Raw genomic sequence first — 22,422 nt, forward strand, 5'->3', positions numbered from 1 at the left:
CTTGTCACTTTAAGTCAGAGAGGGGGTTAGACAAGGATGTATTCTTGCCCCCCTCCTCTTTACTCTTTACATAAACGATCTTGAGGCAGTCCTGGCAGCTTCCCACACCGACATTCCACGTGCAGGTGAGACAAAGATACCTGTCCTCCTGTACGCGGACGATGCAGTCCTCTTGGCACGCTCCGGAGTGGCACTAAATAAACTCCTTTTATCCTTTGGGGATTTCATGTCCTCGTTGGACATGAAAACCAACACAGAAAAATCTCATGTTATGATTGCAGGAGCCGCAGGCAGGAAAAGAAAGTCGAAAACATTTTTTTGTGCAGGGAAAGAGGTCAGGAGAGTACCATCTTTTCCTTACTTAGGGGTGACCTTTGATGAAAAGGGCACGTGGGGCCCCCAGCATTCTGTCAAAAGCAACGCCGTGGCAAGAGCGGCCGCTGGGTTGCTTGGCTTTGCTAAAAAACTTGGAGCCCGCCCCATGGAAAGCATTATAAAGGTCTACAAAGCTAAATGTTTGTCGGTTGCCCAATACGGTTCTGTCATTTGGGGGTATACTAATCATGATAAAATCCAGAAAGTTGAAAATAAATTTCTGAGAACTCTGCTTTCTGTCCCTCAATCGACTTCCACTTATATAATACATACAGAGCTTGGATTGAGCTATATAACCGACATCTTAAAACTAGCCCCAGTTATTGGATGGTTGAAAATTTGGCTCAACCAGGAGCTTACATTAAATCATATCATCTTAAAAGATTGCTTAGCCCTGGATAGAGCTCATAACATTCCGTGGGTAAAATACGTTCAGACGCAGCTAACTTTAGCCGGCCGACCAGAACTTTTTTCTTCTCCACATTTGATAAACCAGGAAGATATAAATACAGTTAAAAATACCCTGACAAAGTTTTATGTTTTGGAGAGGGAAGCCATAGAGCTAAATAAACCCATGGTTAGGAAACACTGTATGCTGACATCTGTCCCAGGAATGGAACCATACCTTTTCCTGGTAACTAAACTATACCATTGTTTCCTTTTAACGAGATTTCGTTTTGAACTGATTCCCTTCATTCTGGGCAATTTTAAAATATGGAATAGACCTGATAATGCTGAACCATGTGACTGTGATCACTTTTCCACCCAGGATACGACTCATTTTATCTTGTTCTGCGGCCATTATACTGAGATTATAAAAAAATACCTGCTTCCTATTTTGTGCAATTTGGGTTTTACGCAGGTAAAACCAGCCTTGATGTTCCTGCAACTCCTTCCAAATGTAAAAGTAGCTTTTCATGTTGCTAGTTTTTTAGTTGCAGGAGCACGCATAAACAAGCATCGTACAAGAACTAGGCATCTTATTCCGGAAAATTGATTACTTTTTTATATCTTACTGATTTCAATATTTTTAACATTCTTACATAATTTATTTCGTACATTGTGATTTTAGAGTTTTAAACAAAACATTGACTGTACTATTTGTGTTCTGATGAAATGTTGTTATGCTTGTTCTTTTATGATTTTTAATAATCGAATAAAGATAATTGACTGACTGACTGACATGCTAATTAATTTGTTTTAATTTAAATAAGAAAAAAAAGGAGGGTAGTTAAAATGAAATACTTTTAAATGGCCATAATGGCTTTTGTCACTGAAAAACTTCTCAATAGGTAATTCTAGTGTATGTGCAGTTAAGTGTGATTACGTGTCACTGCAAGGACAACCATAAGAATGACAGACCATTACTGTGAAAAGGCCTACCTCCCTGTCTGGCAGAGTGACTATTCTAAATACTTATTCACCAAGTTGTGCGAATGTGAGGTTATAGCAAGACGAGCTAATGGGCATTCTAAATGTAGAGGTCCATCTGTGGCGTGGTCTGTCCCTCGAAGGACCTGTCAAGGTCGTCCATGCGATGTGAATGCGCCAAGGGGTTAAAGTCCATTTAGCATTGGTTCAGTGGCCAATGTTTTCCTCTGGAGGTGGGAACAGAGACTCGCCAATCAAGTTCTCGGTTTGCACGCTTTACTCAGTGGAGGTTTTGTTTCAGATATCTGTGGTGACCTGACGAATAGGGACCAAGGACACTAGGACCCTGTGGGTCATGAGGGAGGTGACCAGGTCACCAGACACCACATCCGGTCAGGGGACAGGAAGAGGACAGTAGGACGAGGACGAGGACAGGAATGGACGTGTGTAACGAGCTGTAAGGAGAAGACGAATAAAGGAATGTAATTCCACTCACCTGTGTCCTGCGTGTGATTTGGGGGCTGCCGAGTATATGCGGAGCATACACGACAACTGGCGACGAAGGACGGATCCGGTCCCTGCGTGCAGAAATCGCGATTTGAAACCAGGAGCCCACCCTGGATCGCGTCGTGGCCAAAAGGAAGAGGGAAGAGTGAAGAGCCATCCAGAAATAAGCAGCGACGTGGGAGCCCACCCCGACCGCCGCAAAAGAAAAAGCAACAAAGCCGGTAAGCGCCAGCAACAGGAGCGCGAAAGTTTGAAGAGCTGAAAGCCAGCGCGAGCTCTCGCGAGAGTCTCGGCGGCCATTGTGAGGCCAGGCGGGAGAGCCAATAGAAAGGAAGAAGAAGCGCGGCGGCCATTTTAAAGTCAGGCGGCACTGCAATTGGTCTCGAAGTCCCGCGAGAAGACGGCGGCCATCTTAGAGTCAGGTGTCTAAGCCAATAGGAACAAAGAACGAGCGCGGCGGCCATTTTGAGGCCAGGCACAGCGCGAAAGAGAAGATAAAGTGCCGAAAAAAGTGCAGAACAGCACAAGAAAAGAGAAAGACAGAAAGAAAAAGCTGGATAAAAAGGAAAAAGTAGGAAAGAAGAAAGAAGATAAAGAGATAAGAAGAAAATAAAGAGGAAAGAAAAGATAAAGGGAAAGGAAGAAAGAAAAGGGGAAAACAAAGAGAAAAGACAAAAGAGAGATAAGAGAAAAGGACAAGGAAAGCCTAGAAAAGGCTAAAAGAAAAGGAGAACAACAGAGGAAGAAGAGAAAAGGGGACACAAAAGAGAGATAAGAGAAAAGGACAAGGAAAGCCTAGAAAAGGCTAAAAGAAAAGGAGAATAACAGAAGAAGAAGAGAAAAGGGGACACAAAAGAGAGATAAGAGAACAGGACAAGGAAAGCCTAGAAAAGGCTAAAAGAAAAGGAGAATAACAGAAGAAGAAAAGGCAAGAATGGCAGATCCAAAGCCCAGCGCACAATACAGGAGCCCACTACCGTTCAACTTATCGGAGCCACAGGCAGGAATAAGGTGGGAGAAGTGGATAAGACGGTTTGAAAGATACGTAGAAGACACAGATGTAGCAGACGGAAAGAAACGAGGGATACTGCTGAACTTAGTAGGGGATGACGTCGAAGAACTTCTAGTGACCCTGCCTACCGAAGAAACAAAAACGTATGAAGAACTAAAGAACTGCCTAACAGCGAAATTCGACCCACAACGAAACATTGACTTCGAACGATATACATTTACCGTTGCGTGTCAATGAGCAGGCGAAACACTAGATGACTTCGCGACCAGGTTGAGCATACACGACAATATCGTCCTACCATGTATCTTTAAGGGGGTTCAGTGCAAGCTATGGGTCAGGAGTACAGCACAGTGGGTATGAACCAGTAGTGTGCAGCCTTACTCATACCCATCAACCACATCACCCAAAGGTGTATTGGGGATTCCAAACCCATTAAGCGGGGGTCCCTGATTCGCACTGCGAAAGTGGACCAAGTCTCAAATCATTAGGGTGGGAAGTGCAGCAGGGACTCCATTCTTTGGTGGCGGTTGTGCCAGGTCATCAGACACAGTTCAAGAGACTGGGTGACGTTCAAGACCTGCCCCAATTTCTTCGGGGTGCCGAGGGGCACAGTGAAGTGGGATGGCACCTCCCATTTGGCACCCACGTTTGTTCAAGAGCAGTAGAGGCCCATATGCATAGGTTAGTGCACAAGGGGAGCAAGGAAAACGTAGGTTTAGAGTGTCACCAAATGTGAAACAGTGATAACAGCTATAGAACGACGGTTCCAGTAGTTCTGAATGTACCATTGCCTGGACCACACAATGAAAGTCTTGCAGACTTGCATGGGGATTCAGGAGCAAAGAAGAAACATCTAGTGTTCCACTTCTGTCACGTCACTCAAGTCAAAAGGGGCGTATCACCCTCTCCAGGTCATATTTCATGTCCCCAACTGGATAAGCAGGGCTTTAGGTGGGCCGGGTCTCACCGACAGTTGTTTTAAGGGAGCCTCGAAACGGGTCTCTATCGGGCTCTGTTTTGTGCCCTGATTCAGAAAAGGGGGTGGTGATGAACAGAGTGCCTGAATTAAGCAGACCACTCTTACCCAGTCCAAAGATCAGGGCTTGATCCATCACCGTTTTTTAGCTCACTGCACCATCCCAGCTCAGAACTTGGCTATATGCAAATTAGTCTGTTCCTGTCCCAATGCATGATGGGAACAGGGCAAACCAAACTACCAAGCCAATTCTTATACTGGGAAGGAAACAAGCTTCCGGGGACCGGTTTCTGCCATTTCAGGCGTCGTCGGCCCGGCTTGCTTGAATCCTGATGGTGCAATGAGCAAGGGACTCACATCTGAGTAAACCTTTCACGCATATGGTGGACAAAATGATTCAGAAAAGGGGGTGGTGATGAACAGAGTGCCTGAATTAAGCAGACCACTCTTACCCAGTCCAAAGATCAGGGCTTGATCCATCACCGTTTTTTAGCTCACTGCACCATCCCAGCTCAGAACTTGGCTATATGCAAATTAGACTGTTCCTGTCCCAATGCATGATGGGAACAGGGCAAACCAAACTACCAAACCAATTCTTATACTGGGAAGGAAACAAGCTTCCGGGGACCGGTTTCTGCCATTTCAGGCGTCGTCGGCCCGGCTTGCTTGAATCCTGATGGTGCAATGAGCAAGGGACTCACATCTGAGTATACCCTTCCACGCATATGGTGGACAAAATGATTCAGAAAAGGGGGTGGTGATGAACAGAGTGCCTGAATTAAGCAGACCACTCTTACCCAGTCCAAAGATCAGGGCTAAATAACGGTGATGGATCAAGCCCTGATCTTTGGACTGGGTAAGAGTGGTCTGCTTAATTCAGACACTCTGTTCATCACCACCCCCTTTTCTGAATCATTTTGTCCACCATAAGCGTGGAAGGGTATACTCAGACATGAGTCCCTTGCTCACTGCTCCATCAGGATTCAAGCAAGCCGGGCCGACGACGCCTGAAATGGCAGAAACCGGTCCCCGGAAGCTTGTCTCCTTTCTGGTGAAGAATTGTCTTGGTAGTTTGGTCTGCCCTGTTCCCATGATGCACTGGGCCAGGGACAGACTAATTTGTATATAGCCAGGTTCTGAGCTGGGATGGGGCAGTGAGCTAAATAACGGTGATGGATCAAGCCCTGATCTTTGGACTGGGTAAGAGTGGTCTGCTTAATTCAGACACTCTGTTCATCACCACCCCCTTTTCTGAATCTGTTTTGTGCCCTGGCACAGTCGGTCCATTTTTGTTTCCGGAGTGCAGAGACAGCAGGCACTTCGATGTGCGCATGTTGAGAATTGCAGAGGAAGGGAAAACCTTTAGAGAGTCATTTCCTCTCTGGATTTCCCTTCTCTTTTTGAAACTCAGGAGCAGCAACATTGTCATGGTGTCACCAGGGCTTTATGTGGAAGTTTTTTCAATATTATAAACAAGCCATAGTTGCTGCGTATTTATCATATGCAACTAACAACCATTGATAAAGCCAACAGTCCTGACTTGTAGGTATGATGTGAGTTGTATCATATTTTTGGACACAATGACAGCAACAGCAAAATACAAGTAGGGCAGCACACTGTGCTAAACCCAGATTTTTAGCTTACGTGTTTTTAAGCCACGCCCTTTATTACACTGACCACGCCCATTTGAGAGACCCCCACCCCCCAGTTTTTTCATCCCACTTAAAGCCCCGTGGATCAGTATTCCACAACATCGATTTTAGAATATTGTCCTGCCGTACTATTTAGTCTAAAATATTGACTACCAACGAAACGAAAACTTACCTGCAACACGCCGCAGCTTGCCGGAATCCACAGTCCACGCCGCCACCGCCGAGAGTCACCTTTCCTGCAGTTTGGACGCGCCGCCGCTCCGGGACTACGAACCCCGGCAGCCTACGCGGCGGCGCGCGTTGTGACACCGCGAGGGCGCCAGGGAGGCGTATTAAAGCGCCGCAGGACCGGCGGAGCAGGGGGGAAACGAAAACTTACCTGCAACACGCCGCAGCTTGCCGGAATCCACAGTCCACGCCGCCACCGCCGAGAGTCACCTTTCCTGCAGTTTGGACGCGCCGCCGCTCCGGGACTACGAATCCCGGCAGCCTACGCGGCGGCGCGCGTTGTGACACCGCGAGGGCGCCAGGGAGGCGTATTAAAGCGCCGCAGGACCGGCGGAGCAGGGGGGAAACGAAAACTTACCTGCAACACGCCGCAGCTTGCCGGAATCCACAGTCCACGCCGCCACCGCCGAGAGTCACCTTTCCTGCAGTTTGGACGCGCCGCCGCTCCGGGACTACGAACCCCGGCAGCCTACGCGGCGGCGCGCGTTGTGACACTGCGAGGGCGCCAGGGAGGCGTATTAAAGCGCCGCAGGACCGGCGGAGCAGGGGGGAAACGAAAACTTACCTGCAACACACCGCAGCTTGCCGGAATCCACAGTCCACGCCACCACCGCCGAGAGTCACCTTTCCTGCAGTTTGGACGCGCCGCCGCTCCGGGACTACGAATCCCGGCAGCCTACGCGGCGGCGCGCGTTGTGACACCGCGAGGGCGCCAGGGAGGCGTATTAAAGTGCCGCAGGACCGGCGGAGCAGGGGGGAAACGAAAACTTACCTGCAACACGCCGCAGCTTGCCGGAATCCACAGTCCACGCCGCCACCGCCGAGAGTCACCTTTCCTGCAGTTTGGACGCGCCGCCGCTCCGGGACTACGAATCCCGGCAGCCTACGCGGCGGCGCGCGTTGTGACACCGCGAGGGCGCCAGGGAGGCGTATTAAAGCGCCGCAGGACCAGCTTCGCGGGACGCCCGGAGCGAAGCCCGGGCAAAGGGCGGGCCCTCTACGGCCCTCATCGGCAGGAGGAGGCTGGGCTGGGCCAGAAACGCTGCTGAAACTTTTGCTGGAGTCAACCTTTAAGTAAGACTTACTGTCTAGATCATCTCTTTTTCTATTGAAATACTGGTCTTGTGCGTTGAGTGTTCACCATGCCTAAGAAACCGGAAGAAGTACAGACTAACACTATCAATAATTACTTGGTGCAAACTGTTAAGAAAATTAATGTACAGAGAAGAGAATCCTTAGGACTGAGTCAATCCCCTGATATGAGATGTTTGTCACCTCCTACATCTTCTTTGATTGATGACATTATCTTGCAAGAAGATTCCTCTGTGGAGATTTCTAGCGGGCCTATCTCCCAAGGCTTGATTGACATATCTATTAATGCTATTCCAGTACCCGAGGTTTTATTATATGAGGAAGCCGAGGGCATCATGGACATGGGCACCGAACTTGATATAGAAAAACAGTCTTGTGCATTACCGGTCGAGCAGTCTCCCACAAGTCACGGCCCTAGGCCACGAATACTTTGCACCAAAAATCCACCAAAGAGGGCAGGGCTTCGCTCAGGTGCTAAACGGAAGAGGGTTACTACCCCAAAGGCTAAACAAGTGATTAGTGATGAGGATGACACACCAAAATTATCTCTTGAGGATGCTTTTTATGAAAAAATCACAGATTTCCTCGAGACAAAAATTAATACCCTCATCAAACCCCTAATGTCTAAAATTGATAAGTTGCAAACAGAGGTCAAGAAGTTGAGTGGTCTCCACAATGGGGTTGCTGATGGGATAGAAAATATAACCACGCTAGTTACACATCTAAGCGATAATACAGGGGGAAATGTTGTTGGGGAAGTTGTAACTGAAAATGTGTTAAATCATTTACCAAGGGATATATTATCATCTCAACTACCAACACTTGTTGCTGATAGAGAGGGTCCCCTGTCAGCTAACATTCCCATAGATATAACCCACAAGGAAAATATCACCTCAGCACAAAGTCACTCATCAGACTCCCTACAATTTTTGGTAGAAGCCACACCTGTGGTTTTAGTCTTAGCAAATGTGCCCCCACTGGAAGAGGGAGTGGTGGAAAACCCCACCTCTCTTAGCAGTAAGGCTCTACACTGGGTGACCAGTAATACACGGTTCGCACCAGGGGGAAAGCGCCATCTAGCTAGTGTCATCAAGTCAGTAACCAGGGTCCCCTGGCTGGGAAACCGACCCAAAAAATTCAAAGGGGACTGTGTAGCAGTGAGTTTCTCCTCAAATGATGTCCTTCCCAATATTCTTGATAATATCTTTCCTCCCCAACGCAGACGGGGCACTGTTGTCCCCCTGACTTTAAAGTTTTTTTATGGCGAACAGCAGAACGTTACTTATCCAAGAACCCCAGCCCTGGGGAGGGATAGCAATTGGGATTTGAATTTTAGATGGGATCAGGAATCAAGACAAAATATAGCAGGTTACCACCGTTATCCAGTACAGTTTAACCCGGTCGCACAACCCCTCCAATTGTTCAATCGCTATGCTCCATTATCCTCTTTGGATCATAACGATTGACTCTCCCCAACACAAGATAATAGAGGCGACACCCCTCATCCTGCTTCTAGTCCCTTAGTACAGGGTTCCGCAGGAACAAGAGTTTGCAAAATTATGAGTTGGAACATCGCTGGCCTTTGAGCAAAATTAAATAATAAGCATTGGCTGGACATAATTAGTTCTTACGATGTTCTTGCGTTCCAAGAAACATGGGAAACATCAGACAATTTGGTTCTGGATGGCTTTTCCCATTTTTTTGTTCCTGCGGACCCTAGTAAAGCAGGAAGGGCAAAGGGGGGCCTGGCTATATATATTTCTTTGGATCTTAAAGGAAAGCCAGGACACATTAATTTTAATTCAACTAACTGTTTAGCTGTAGAATTAACTCTGCCAAACTCCTCTCCCATAGTATTAGTTAACTTTTATAATTCACCTGTCAGTCAAACTGTTAACGAGCATTTGGCAACTTTAGAGGAATTCCTGTCTACCCACAGTGAGAATAGTACATATGGGTATGAGATGATCCTTATGGGAGACTTCAATATTCATCCCTGCCAAGAGGTTTGTCATCTGGAACAAGAGGATCTCTTTTTATATTCCTCCCCACCACATTTTGAACACACATCACGTGGACAGACGTTGGAATTGATCCTAGCCACTTTTAATTTGTATGAGTCGTCTTGTTGCCCTATAGGCCCGAGGGCACCGACATATGTAGGCAATAGCACGGGCACAATTATAGATTATGTTTTTTTATCGTCTAGTCTCTTACCTGAAGTTATTAATTACAAGGTAGAGACCACAGCTTTTAGCGACCATAATCCTCTGATTTTAGAGATTATATCTCAAGGAGTCTTGGGAAAAAGAAAGGTTGACACTTTATGTGCGACAAATTTAGTCTTAAAAGATCAGAATCGAAGACTAAAATGGGATCAAGTGACCCCTATTGCCTTTTTGCAGGAAACCCTGGCAAAGGTAGAGGGGGAGGTCGCAATTTGTCTGGACATTAAGAACCCTGGCCCTAATCTGATCGCGGCCTTTGACGCCATTTGCCGCCAGGTTAATTTAGATCTAACCGTAAAGATAAAAGCTGATAGGACCAGGGGCCCCAGATGGTTCGATTCAAGCTGCTCTAAGGCTCATTCAATTCTCTTAAAGGCTTTAAAAAACAATCCAAGAGACAAAGCACAGATAGCTTTGCTGAGGAAGCAATACAACCAAGCTATCAGGCTTAGGAAATCTGAGATAAAAAATGATGCATGGAATGAATTATTACTGCCTGAAACACAACGAGATAGCCCTAAATTTTGGGCAATAATAAATCACCCATATTTTGCTGGAAAAGATAATCAGAGAGCAGATTGTATCATACCAGATGATCAATGGGTGACACATTTTAGTAAAATCTATAGTCACCCTGATATCCTTCCAGACTGCGAGACGCTATCTTCGCAACCATTAATGATTACAATCTCTCCTTTCACCTTTGAGGAGGTTAGGAAAGCGATTGATGACACACTCTGCAAAAAGGCACCAGGGCCTGACGGGGTCCCAGCAGATTTTTTCAAAAGCGCCCCAGTTTTTAGTACCAAGATCCTTACAAATATTTTTAATGTTACTAGGGACCTTATTTTTCCTGTCAGTTGGACAAAGTCTACCATTGTACCTATTTTTAAAAAAGGACAAAGGACAGACCCGGCCTGTTATAGGCCTATATCCCTTATAGATTCAAGCGTTAAAATCTTAGGTAGAGTCCTTCTAGGCAGACTGACCCAGCTGATAGAGGGGAAGGGTATTTTATCAAACGTACAATATGGTTTCAGAGCTAAAAGGGGTACCTTAGATCAATGTTTAAACCTGGAACTAATTTTAAATAAATATGTAGTTGCCAGGGGGGGCTCCCTGTACATGGCCTTTATGGATCTCTCTTCAGCTTTTGACCTGGTCAACAGGGGTAAGCTGTGGAGGATCCTTTTGGCCATGGGCATTGACCCCCCCTTGGTCAATTACTTATCAGAATTACATAGAGAGCTTAAGACAGCGGTCAGAGTGACCAGGGAAGGAAGATGCACTTGCCATTTCAACTCAGAGATGGGGGTTAGGCAAGGATGTATCCTTGCCCCCCTCCTCTTCACTCTTTATATAAACGATCTGGAGAAAGTTATGGCTGCATCTCACATTGATATTCCACGTGCAGGCGAGACAAAGTTACCTGTCCTCCTTTACGCGGACGATGCAGTCTTATTAGCACGTTCTGGAGTGGCTTTAAATAAACTCCTCTCATCCTTTGGAGATTTCATGACCTCGTTGGACATGAAAACTAACACAGAGAAATCCCATGTGATGATTGTAGGAGCGGCAGGCAGGAAAAAAAAGACTAAAACTTTTTATTGTACAGGGAAAGAGGTTAGGAGAGTCTCATCCTTTCCATACCTAGGTGTGACCTTTGATGAAAAGGGCACTTGGGGCCCCCAGCACTCCGTTAAAAGCAACGCTGTCGCTAGAGCGGCCGCAGGGTTGCTCGGTTTTGCTAAGAAATTAGGCGCCCGCCCCATGGAAAGCATCATTAAAGTCTACAAGGCAAAATGCGTGTCCATTGCCCTGTACGGCTCTGCTATTTGGGGGTACACCAGCCATGATAAAATTCAGAAAGCAGAAAATAAATTCCTGAGATCTCTGCTTTCAGTCCCCCAATCGACACCTACCTATATATTGCATGCAGAGCTAGGTTTGGGCTACATAACGGACTCCTTAAAATTAGCCCCTGTTATTGGATGGATAAAAACCTGGCTCAATCAGGAGCTTTCATTAAATCACATTATCTTAAAAGATTGTTTAGCCCTGGATAGAGCCCTATATATTCCGTGGATCAAATTTGTACAAACACAGTTGACTCTTGCCGGTCGTCCGGAGCTTTTTTCCTCTCCAGACCTAATAACTCAAGATGATCTCAAAACTGTAAAAAACACCTTGACCGAGTTATATGTCTTAGAGAGGGAAGCTATAGAGTTAAGTAAACCCACGGTAAGGAAACATTGTATGCTGAAATCTGGCCCAGGAATAGAACCATATCTCTTCCTGGTAACTAAACCATACCATCGTTTCCTTTTAACGCGATTCCGGTTTGATCTGATCCATCTTATTTTAGGTAATTATAAAACCTGGAGTAGACCTAGTGATGCCGATCCATGCGATTGTGACCACTTTTCTATTCAGGACACGACACATTTTATTATGTTTTGTGAACATTATATTGATATTAGGAAAAAATATTTGTTCCCAATCCTGCGTAATCAAGGTTTTACTCAGGTTAAACCAGCCCTGATATTTTTGCAACTCCTTCCCAATGCTAAAGTAGCTTTTCACGTGGCTGGCTTTTTAGTTGCCGGAGCACGGATAAATAAGAACCGCACTAGAGCCAGGCTCCTTGCTGACCACTGAATATTGCCTCCTATTTTAAAGTTTAAAATTTCTCTTTGTCTCCCGGAGGGTCCGTATTTTTAACATTTTTTTAACATTTTTAACGTATTTTGTGTGTATACTGTGATTTTAAAAGGGTTTTTTAATACATACCTTTTAAACATGTTGATCATGTAAATTTTTGCTTGTATTTGTGCTGATGAATTGCTATGTATTTATGCTCGTTCTTTTATGATTTTTAATAATCGAATAAAGATAATTTGACTGACTGACTGACTACCACAATATCATGAAGGTAAGTCTATATACATAAGTTTAGATTTACTATTTTAACTCCACATCTATGAATCTACATGTACATGCCTAAGGGTCTGTTGGAATTCAAAAGTGGCTCTCCTTCCGACTGGGCCTTTGTTTTGCATCAGGACCCCAAGTTTCTGATAACTACTGGACCTCTACAACTAGTAACTAGCAGTATGTATCTTTTAGTTGTGAATTTAAAAATAGTAAAGCTACATATACCTACTTATACTTGCCTTCATGATATTGTGGTAGTCGATATCCTGGATAGGATTTTATGGCAGGACAATATTTTGCCACTCAGTATTGCAACCTTCAAATCACTGGGCCGTGGGCTGAGATGCAACCTATGAGGCTGTACATCAGGTATTCAAGTGTGGACTGAGGGGGCCGCGCACTCTACCAGGGCAGGTTTTGTGGCACGTCCTCATCCTTCGTATGATGCAGATCTTCAGATGCACTTCAGGTCTCATACAAGGCGGCTGGGTGCACATACATGTGGCTCCTTGGCAAGCTTTTTCCTTGAGTTTGTCCTCCACGCAGGTGTCAATCACCTGGACTTTGGCTCTTTTTCTTTTGGTCCAGACGGTTTCTGCCTAAGCCAGACAGGCCAGCTACAAATCTTCCAAGGACTGGCTGTAGCATCAGACTTCTCCTATCGCCTTTGAGGAAATGAGAAATTGGGTTCCCTACTGTTCTTAGTAATGGTGCAGTACAACTTCCTGGAAAGACCACAAGAGTGCTTGTTACTGGCTGCATAGGACCAAGAGTTAGCAGAAACCTGTGGTACTGGTGGAAACTAAGGGTCCAATCGCAAGGTGAGCATCTTTGGAATTCATGCACCCTCGTAGGCATTTCTCCATAATTGCTGTATTTTGAACGAGGGCGTAAGAAATGGTCACTGAAATGTGAATGTTGAATAACCCTGGGCGGCGTTCGCGGGGTTGCACTATGCAGAGCTACGCGAAGTAAAAAAAAAACTCAGTCGCACTACGCAGAGCTCCGCAAGCGGCAGAGAACGGTAGAAAAATGCAGTTCGCAGTGATTGCATAGTGCCGGATGCTTGTCCGCACTGTGCAATCATTGCGAACAGCACCATGCACAGAGCAAGCTTACCTTTTCTGCCGCTCAAGAGGATTTTCACTCGAGCGGCAGCTTTTTCAACGCGAACGGGCAGTTTCTCAACGCGAGCGAGGAAAAATCTTGCTGGGAGATGGATTTTCCTCGCTTGCGCTCACCATCTTGACGTTGGTGAACGCGAGCGAGGAAAAAAGTCTGTGAGCTCCACCTAATGCTGAGTGCTGGAAACTCCGCAAACTCTGCGAGCGGAGAGGAGTTCACCGCCCAGGGTTAATGTTGAAGTCTCACGCCATACCTCTCAAGTGGCATCAAGCTGCTACTAGGCAGATCTACACAGGCAGCAAAGTCGGTTGTAACCAATTGCTGTCGGGGAGCAGATTTCGGGTCTAATTCTTCTTGCAGCCTAAAAAACACAGACATGAGTAGAATACTATAGGATGGCCAAAGCACATCCCCCAAAGGGCTGCTTCAAACTCAGTGAAGCACAATTGACTGTAAATATAATGAGGGGAGTCTCCATCTTGAGCTGCGTGTGGTGTCCTAAAAAAGTACATAATTCAATCAACACACGATCTTCATGTATACCTCACGTACTCACAACCACACAGCACTCACTCACGGACCTCAATCACGAAAGACTGAACCAAATTCACCTCTCTCATGAGTGCAGGTAGAATGGTCTCTTCCTCTGCCCATTAGATCAGCTGCCACCAGCAGACCGTCCGCCCAGGGGCTGGAGTAAGGGAGAACACATTATGCATCCGGTTTCTTCCCCACATCCGGGCTGAAGTGACGTCCTCGCAGTATAGGGGGCATGACTGCTTCAGGGGTCCAGTGAATGCACAAGAGACTCTTCAGTGGTGGGGTCGCAGGGCAGGGGGCCACAAGAAGTGGTAAGCAGTTCTCTCAATTGTGGGGGTGCACAGAGCACAACCATTTGTACCTATTTTGGAACCTATACTCTATTAATCCAATTGCTGGGCTGATTCAGGTCATCCCTCATTTTTAAAAAAAGTTTTAAAAGCTTTATTTAAAGCAAAAAAATCAATTACAAAACAGTAAGCCAAATAAAATATTTTGGAATTGGTAACAAACCAATGTGAAGGGCAAACTGAACGAAATAAAAAAACTGTTTACAGTTTTACATTATGAAAGGGAAGAAAGGGGGAAAGGGTATACCATAAGTCAATAACTGAAGAGCGAGTTACAATGCATATTAATAATCAATGAAGAAGTAATTAACGCACCAATAAGTAATAATAATAAAAACGAATATACCGTAAAAGGTAGAGAAATAACATCTTAAGGAGGTCTAAAATTTTCAGAGCTTATGGAGAATATAACTTTTTTTTTGCAACTTTATTTATATAAGTGGGTAATGGTAACCAATATAAATCTTTATTAACAAGTGGATTATGAGAGGAGGCAAAATCAATATCTAATATATGATAGTGGCAAAGGTTATTCCACCCTGCCTTAACTGGAAATTTAGTTAAACATTTCCAGTGTAATGTGATTTGCTGAAAGGCCAAAGTTAACATTAGAGCAAGTAATCTTTTTTCATGTGAAGATAGAGGCAAAGACTCTATTAAACTACCTGCAAGAAGGATAACATTGGTATGGGGTAGGTACAAGTTAAATGTTTTAGATATAAGAGATCCAATATCCACCCAGAAGGAGGCTAAAGTGGGACATAAGAATAAAAGATTAAACAAGTCAGCAGAAGGGGAGTTGCATGTCCAGCAAGAGTCATTGTTTGTAGGAGAAAATGTAGCTATTGAGACAGGAGTGAAATACAGTCGATGATAAAGAAAAAACATAGATTGGGTAGTAAAAGCAGACCTAGAAATGTTTGATGATGTTGCCCAAATCTTATTCCAGAAGTCAACGCTCTAAGTACGGCCCAAATCCGTTTCCCAAGTAAGCCCCAAAATTGTTTTAGAACGAAAAGGGTCCGGAGAGGAAATACATTTATAGATCAAAGAAGCCTTTGGAAACAGCAACAATAATTTAAAAAAAGGATCAGTTAAGGGTGGGGAAGCTTCGGAGAGGAGAGAAAAGGAGACATCTAGAATGATTCCCATAAGAGTTGAGAACTTCTGCCAGAAGGAGCGTGGACTGTTAAAGGAAACTTGAAATTGAGGAAAGGAACAAGGAGTCAAACCATCAAACATGTCTCCGACCCATACAATACCTCAACATCTCCAAGATTTCCAATAAAGAGGCCTATTGTTAATGGTAATAAGAAGATTATACCATAAGGGAGATAGTAGAAAAGATTCTCTAGTAGAGAGAGATGGTTGGTAATAACGTCTTAGTAAAGAACAAGTGTAATAAAATAATGGGAGCGACGTAATGCATTTTTTTGCAGAAAAGGAGAGAACTTCCTTTATGGAGAAAGGAGTAAGCAATATTCTTTCAATGTTAACCCACAAAGAAGTATAAGTGATGTCAACTGTTAGAAGCCATTTGGAGGCATGTTTCAAACAAAAAGCTGTATTATAAAGTCGAAAGTCAGGAAACTTTACACCGCCATCTGCTTTTGATTTCTTGAGGAATTTCAAGGCAATTCTAGATTTGTTATTATGCCATAAAAATTTAGATAAAAGAAAGTCAAGTTTTTTTAAGTATGTAGAAAGGATACGATTGGGAATCATTGAGCGCACGTATAATAATATTGGGGTGATCATCATTTTGATAGAATCAAGACGGCCCCACCATGAGAGAAAAAGAGGATTCTGGGATGAAAGAAGGCTAGAAACACAATTAAAGGTTTCCTTCATATGGAGTTTCACCGAATTTAAGATAGAATTGTTAAACCAAATTCCTAAGTATTTAATTTTAGAGTTGTTCAAACGAAAACCAGTCAAATCAAATTGATGTTTAAGACAGAATTTGGTTATGGGCATGATTTCCGTCTTCTCTGGTTGTTTTTAAATCTAAAAACCAAAGAAAATCTGAAAATTCTTGCAATAGAGAGGGAATACAGGTTTAGGGTTGGAAATAAAAAGCAAAATATCATCTGTGTAGGCTGACACTTTCAAGTGGAAATCTGCATAAGCTAAGCCAGAAATAGAAGAATGTTGACGAATACGAGACAAGAAGTGTTCAATAGATAGAACAAATAAAAGAGGGGATAAGGGACATCCTTAGCAAACACCCCATTGCAATGGTAAATATTGTGAGATAAGGCCATTGACTAAAACAGAGGCAGAAGGAGACAAATAAAGTAAAGAAATAAGGAAAATAAACTTGGGGCCAAAACCATGCCAGGATAGAGTTTTAATTAAAAAAGACCAATCAACTCTATTGAAAGCCTTCTCCATGTCGACAGTAATTGCAGCAACTGAATAAGAGCGGGTGGATGATTGATTCAAGACATTAAAAAATATTTGAGAATCATAAGAGGTTAATCTGCCTTTCACAAAGCCACATTGTTCTGGATTGATTAGGGTAGGTAGAAGAGGTTCGAGACGTAAGTCAAGCAATTTAGCAAAAAAGGGAAATTGTGCGGTAGTTCTTACAAAATTTTGGATCATGGCTTTCCTTATGAATGAAACAAATAGTAGCCTCAAAAAACGTACCCTCTGCTTTGCCAGTATTACAAAAGTGTTGGAAGAGGTGAAGCAGTTTGGGTAGCAATAAATTTGAGAAGTGTAAATAAAATTCTACTGTAAATCCATCTGGACCCGGAGTCTTCTCTTTTTTAAGGTCATCCCTCCTTTATCGCTGATGACGTGCGTCAGCGTCACCCTATGCTTTCCACAGACCAACAAGGGGTCCTTTGTAGCACTATGGCCCTAGAAAATAAACAAAAAAGAGGAAACTAAGCGAGATACAGTCTTAAAAGAGCGATAGACACAGACTAGACAAGATTTCCAGTGCAGTACGTGTGCTTGCTCACTGTGTTTCTTCTTTCTGTCTCTACAGGGAAAATGGGCTGCAGCTGCAGCTCTGATTATGATGACTGGATTGAAAACATAGAGTTGTGTGAACACTGCCATTTCCCCATCCCACCGGACAGCAATGCACAGGTAAGAGTGTGTGGTTTCACTTTCACCAATGGACGGATTGTGTGCTAAACCAACAGCTCTCATGGGTCCGCATGAATATGTTCTGGCACTGTCAGTCACTCCCAGAGGACAGCAGGACTCAGAGTACTTGCTGTGATAACTAACACTAACTTCCAGAGGATAGTAGGAATGTGTGCTGACTTTTCACAACTTTCAGAGGATGGTAGGAATGTGTGTTGACTTTTTCAGAGGGGAGTAGGAATGTGTGCTGACTTTTTCAGAGCACAGTAGGAACGTGTGCTGACTTTTTCAGAGAACAGTAGGAATGTGTGCTGATTTTGTCAGAGGATAGTATGAATGTCTGCTGACTTTTGACAGTTTCCAGAGAACAATAGGAATGTGTGTTGACTTTTTCAGATGATAGTAGGAATGTGTGCTGACTTTTTCAGAGCACAGTAGGAACGTGTGCTGACTTTTTCAGAGAACAGTAGGAATGTGTGCTGATTTTGTCAGAGGATAGTAGGAATGTGTGCGCACTTTTTCATAGAACAGTAGGAATGTGTGCTGACTTTTTCAGAGAATAGTAGGAATGTGTGCTGACTTTTTCAGAGGATAGTAGGAATGTGTACAGACTTTTGACAACTTCCAGAGGATGTTAGGATCGTGTACTAACTTCTGAACAACGTCAGAGGACCGTAGGAATATGGGTTGACTTTTGACAACCTTTCGAGACTTTTCACAACCTTTAGAGGACAGTAGGACTGTGCTACTTTTGACAGCTTCCAGAGGATGTTAAGATATATATAAAAAAGGTGTAAATTACCACGAGGATATAATGGTTCTCGATATTATGGAGTTGAGATAAGTGCAGGTTGATGTTAACACTAAAATACTGCAACCAGCAGGAAAACACAGAGAAAACAACAGGCCCAATCTCTAAAGAGGAAAAGTGCCCCAATTGTGATTCAAGACTTTCTGTGGGATGCTGTGTTAGTAGTACCTTGGTGGAGCACTTTCTGAAAAATGGGCAGCCAATGATGCATTTTCTGCAATGATGCATTTTCTGGTTTAACATATCTTATTAGTGTCAAAGGAGAAAGAAAGATAGACAGCCTCCAAAATACAACAGCAGCATAATCCCCTTATTCCAAACCAAAGACCCATCGCTAGATACAATCTAAAATATCAGATTGCAGTACTAATGTCAAATCCCAAATATTGACAGGTCACAATATTGGGACCACAATATCAAGGTACACTATATCAAACAGGAAATAGTACAATATCGTGACCACAATTTCGCGGGACAAAATATTGCACAGGTTAGTGCACAGAGAAAGGTATGGATTTGCGATTCTTAACTCCACATCTTGATACCTTGAAGATATATATTTATATATGTCATCAAGGGTTGTATATGTGGCGTTAGGTGTAGAAAATATATGGAAACTTACCTTTCAATATTTTGTCCCTCAATATTGTGGTCACAATGTGGTGACTTGTTAATATTTGAGATTCGATATTCCCAGTCTATATCGAATATCAGTTGAAGGGGAAAGGTTGTGGCCTAACGGCTAGAGCAGTCATCCTTGGAGCTGGGGACCCGGTTTGAGTCCCTCTGCTTAACAAAAATGAATGTGTCCCTCTGAAACACAACTGGTGCTCGTGTAAAGCGCTTGTATACCTTCGGGTCTAGTTTGTGCTGTATAAAACTATTTTTTTCAAACATATATAAAATATTGAACATCTCTGAATTGGGAACAGAGGCATTAACGTTAGGCCATAGCCGAAAGCCAATCTAGTAAACGGAGAGAGAGAGAAGATAACGGAGACAAAACCTTATAAGTAGCGTAACATTAGACAGTTAACCTCTTCGTTCAGCCATGTTTCCCTACCTTAGTGTCCAGTCCCCAGCCTAAGATTAATCAATAGTCTCAAACCAGATACAAAGCTTTGGCCTATTTTGGCCAAACTTGCAGTGAATTTCCAGAGTAGGCGGCAGAACCCCCCACCAGATTTCAGTCTGCCGACCATCGCTTTTTTGTAGATAGAAACTCCCAGGCCACCTCAGGATTAATGACAATCAAGTCTTCTCCCCATCCTGTAGCCTCAGTTTTGCAGGGAACCACATGGCCCCTCCATACTGGGGGTGGAAACTCATTCTTCACAGTCTGCAGGTCATGCCTATGTCTCAGGGTTGCCAAACACAACTGAGGGAACATGTGGAGCTGAGAACCTCTCACCATCAGATTAGCCTTCTTGGCTGCACACCTAATAATAAACTCACCTTGCTGTGGGCACAGCAACTGCATCTTCACTGTTTCGGTCATGCCCCCTCATCATTAAACCACAGGCGGGTAGCCTAATCACCCTGTCCACTAATGCACAGGGCCCCAGGTCTACTTCCTTACTCCCCTCTTTAAAAAGCGTACACTTCAGCTTTAGAGCCTAGAATCTGCTGGATTAGGGAGGCACAGCATGCAGAGTCGGGTGGCCTTAGACTCACATTGTTATTACTCCACGTTAAGCTTCATGTTGGCAGTTGAGGAAATCTCGCTTTCCTTGAACCGTGGGTATCGCAGGGTCACAACATCATGGACCGCTCTGGTGTTTCCACCTATGGCAGGCATTCCCTTCAATACTCACCTCTCGTCTGTAGATACAAAGAGGCCTTCGATTCCCTCCATGATCTCCTCTTGCAAAGGTACTTTCCCGTTGTGTGCCTAATAGTCACCGGTAGATCTTTCATCACGGTCATAATCGTGGCCTTTCCTTGTGAGAGGCCAAGTCTGGGTCCATCAGCAGATGGGTGGAAGGGGTCCCACTTAACCTCCCCACTGTCTCTTCTGTCAATAAATGTGATTAGTGAAATATAATTGGCAGTGTATTTTTCCAGGAGTAGTGTGTTCTATTTCAGTGTTATTGTGCACCTGTAATGTCCCCCTAGTTCAGTTGTTGAACGGAGTGACCTCAGGAGCCGGTCCTCATACAGTGGCGGGTAGCCGTCCCAGAACCGTCTGTAGCCCCCGGTCTCCTTCACAGATGCTCTCCATAAGCTTCTTTGCCCCACTCCATCAGGGTCCTCTAGTCCACCCACCAGGCCTCCAGGTGGTGGGAGATTCATGCACAAAAAAATCCTACACTGGCCTTGTGTGGCCTTGTAGGCAAGTCTTCCTGTCTTTGCCCTATTGACACATATGCTAGCCCTACTACTAGCAGCTCCCAGCAACTACAAGCAAACGGTCAAATATGGGCTGACACTAAGAGTGACTCTCAGAAAGGAAGGGTATGTGCTGACAGCAAGAGCAGGTCTAAAGGACAGCAAGAATGTGTGCTGGCACGCACCCTCAGCCACCGCTAGGGGGCAGATCGAGTATTCCAAGCAGTAGCAGAAACTCTCAGGGGTCCCATAGGGTGGCCGAGAGTCACAGATTTCTTAGAACAGTCCTCGTAAACTTAGCCCATGTTCCGAGTTTCCGAGACCGCGGAATGAATAAAAAGCAAGTTTTCAAGTGTTCAAGTTCAGGATTAATTAGCAGCCCTTTATCAGAAAGCTATTTAATGAACACATATGGTACTGTGTGTAAGTCTTTCATTGAAAAATCCTTCCCTTCATGTCGTATTGACTTTGTTTTCTATGTTTTTGAGGGCTGCCAATTAAGTCCATGCCTTAGTAGTCCTACTTCTATGTTTTAAAAATCTGGTTATCTTGCAAGGCAATACCCAAGCAACATGGTTGTCTTTGACGCAGAGTGATCTTGAAATATGGGATATCTCATAGATCAGAGGTCTGCGTGGTTGAGAAGCAATCAAGAACCCCCAAGGAAATGAGCCAAACCTTCTCAGCCCCAGCAGCCACGGGCCACCGGTTGTATTCGCTTGCACGCCTCATCTATTTCACTGCCAAGGGACAGTTAATATGAAGCTCTTCCAGGAACCTGGAACTCGAGAACAGGTCTCATGAAACTATCCGGGAAAAGGCACAGTTCTAATGAAGATGTTGTGGCTGTTTCTCCGAAGCCTCTCACATAGGGAGCCCTTTGTCTTGAAAATCATAGTTCAAGCCTCCTTCACCAAAACTAGCATTTGTTTCTTTGTGATAACTCATCAACTACTTCACTCCTGTCGTGGATGTATGTTTACCAAGATCAAAAAACAAAGAAGGGAGTGAAGAGATATGTCCGTCATGGACTCAATCTCCTCTGTAAGTTATGAAAAAACAAAAAGAGTTCACTCAGAATTTACAAAAATAAAGTGCTAACCTTCCAAAAAGTGACTATACCCAAGTGAACCGTTTGGTTACTATCATGGGAAAAATAACGTTTTTTAAAATAATCCTCACTTACCAAAAGGTCTGTTGGTGGCATGCTTCATCATCGAGTTCTTCTCGCCCCCCTGCGCGACGGGGAGTGGTGCTACGACGAACGAATACGTGGGAGCACTTTGGAGTGAAGTAAACTATGTGTATTGGTGTGAGAATGGAAGGGTCAGGAATGAATGAGTTTAAAAAATACCTGGCTTTGTTTTCCAAGATGTCAGGAGTAAAAGAAGTGACATACTGGCAGCCCTCAACATTTTGAACAGGTCCAGCACCGGGGCAGAGTTGCCAGGTGCGTGCGCATTCAAAACCTTTTAAAAAAGGTGGGCAGCTGTGTTCATGTCTGGAGCATAGAGAGGCTTTTGATGGGCAGCTGCAAATAACAGTGACATACTAGGTAATTGCTACTTCTCAATATGTGGCAAAACACAGGATCAACTAACACAGCAGGTCTTCGACTGACAGCAGCAGGAGTCCCAGAATACCCTCATGGATTATCACCGAATTGAAAATGGTGTCAGAACTTGTATGATCACTCACCCGTCCACCTCTACATTCCTCTCAGTGAGTGAAGTACCTGCTCCAGAGAGCTGTCTGCACGCTACATGCCAATCATGGGATAACTGTATATGT

At 44.3% G+C, this 22,422-nt stretch overlaps 2 protein-coding genes across 5 annotated transcripts in view; one reads left to right on the top strand and one right to left on the bottom strand.

Moving 5' to 3' along the window:
• LOC144822807 (myotubularin-related protein 9-like) overlaps positions 1-22,422 on the bottom strand; it is a 465,914-nt gene that overhangs the window by 424,370 nt on the left and 19,122 nt on the right. The window lies entirely within an intron of this gene.
• Positions 1-22,422, top strand: part of LCK (LCK proto-oncogene, Src family tyrosine kinase) — a 564,072-nt gene that overhangs the window by 96,593 nt on the left and 445,057 nt on the right. For both annotated transcript variants that reach the window (XM_078680721.1, XM_078680719.1), the window contains exon 2: positions 17,389-17,492. In XM_078680721.1, coding sequence (XP_078536847.1) covers positions 17,394-17,492 — 99 coding nt within the window. In that variant the 5' untranslated portion in view covers positions 17,389-17,393. The remainder of the gene's footprint in view (positions 1-17,388; positions 17,493-22,422) is intronic.

The sequence above is a fragment of the Lissotriton helveticus genome, chromosome 3_1 (assembly GCF_964261635.1).
Source record: "Lissotriton helveticus chromosome 3_1, aLisHel1.1, whole genome shotgun sequence".
Lineage (NCBI taxonomy): Eukaryota > Metazoa > Chordata > Amphibia > Caudata > Salamandridae > Lissotriton > Lissotriton helveticus.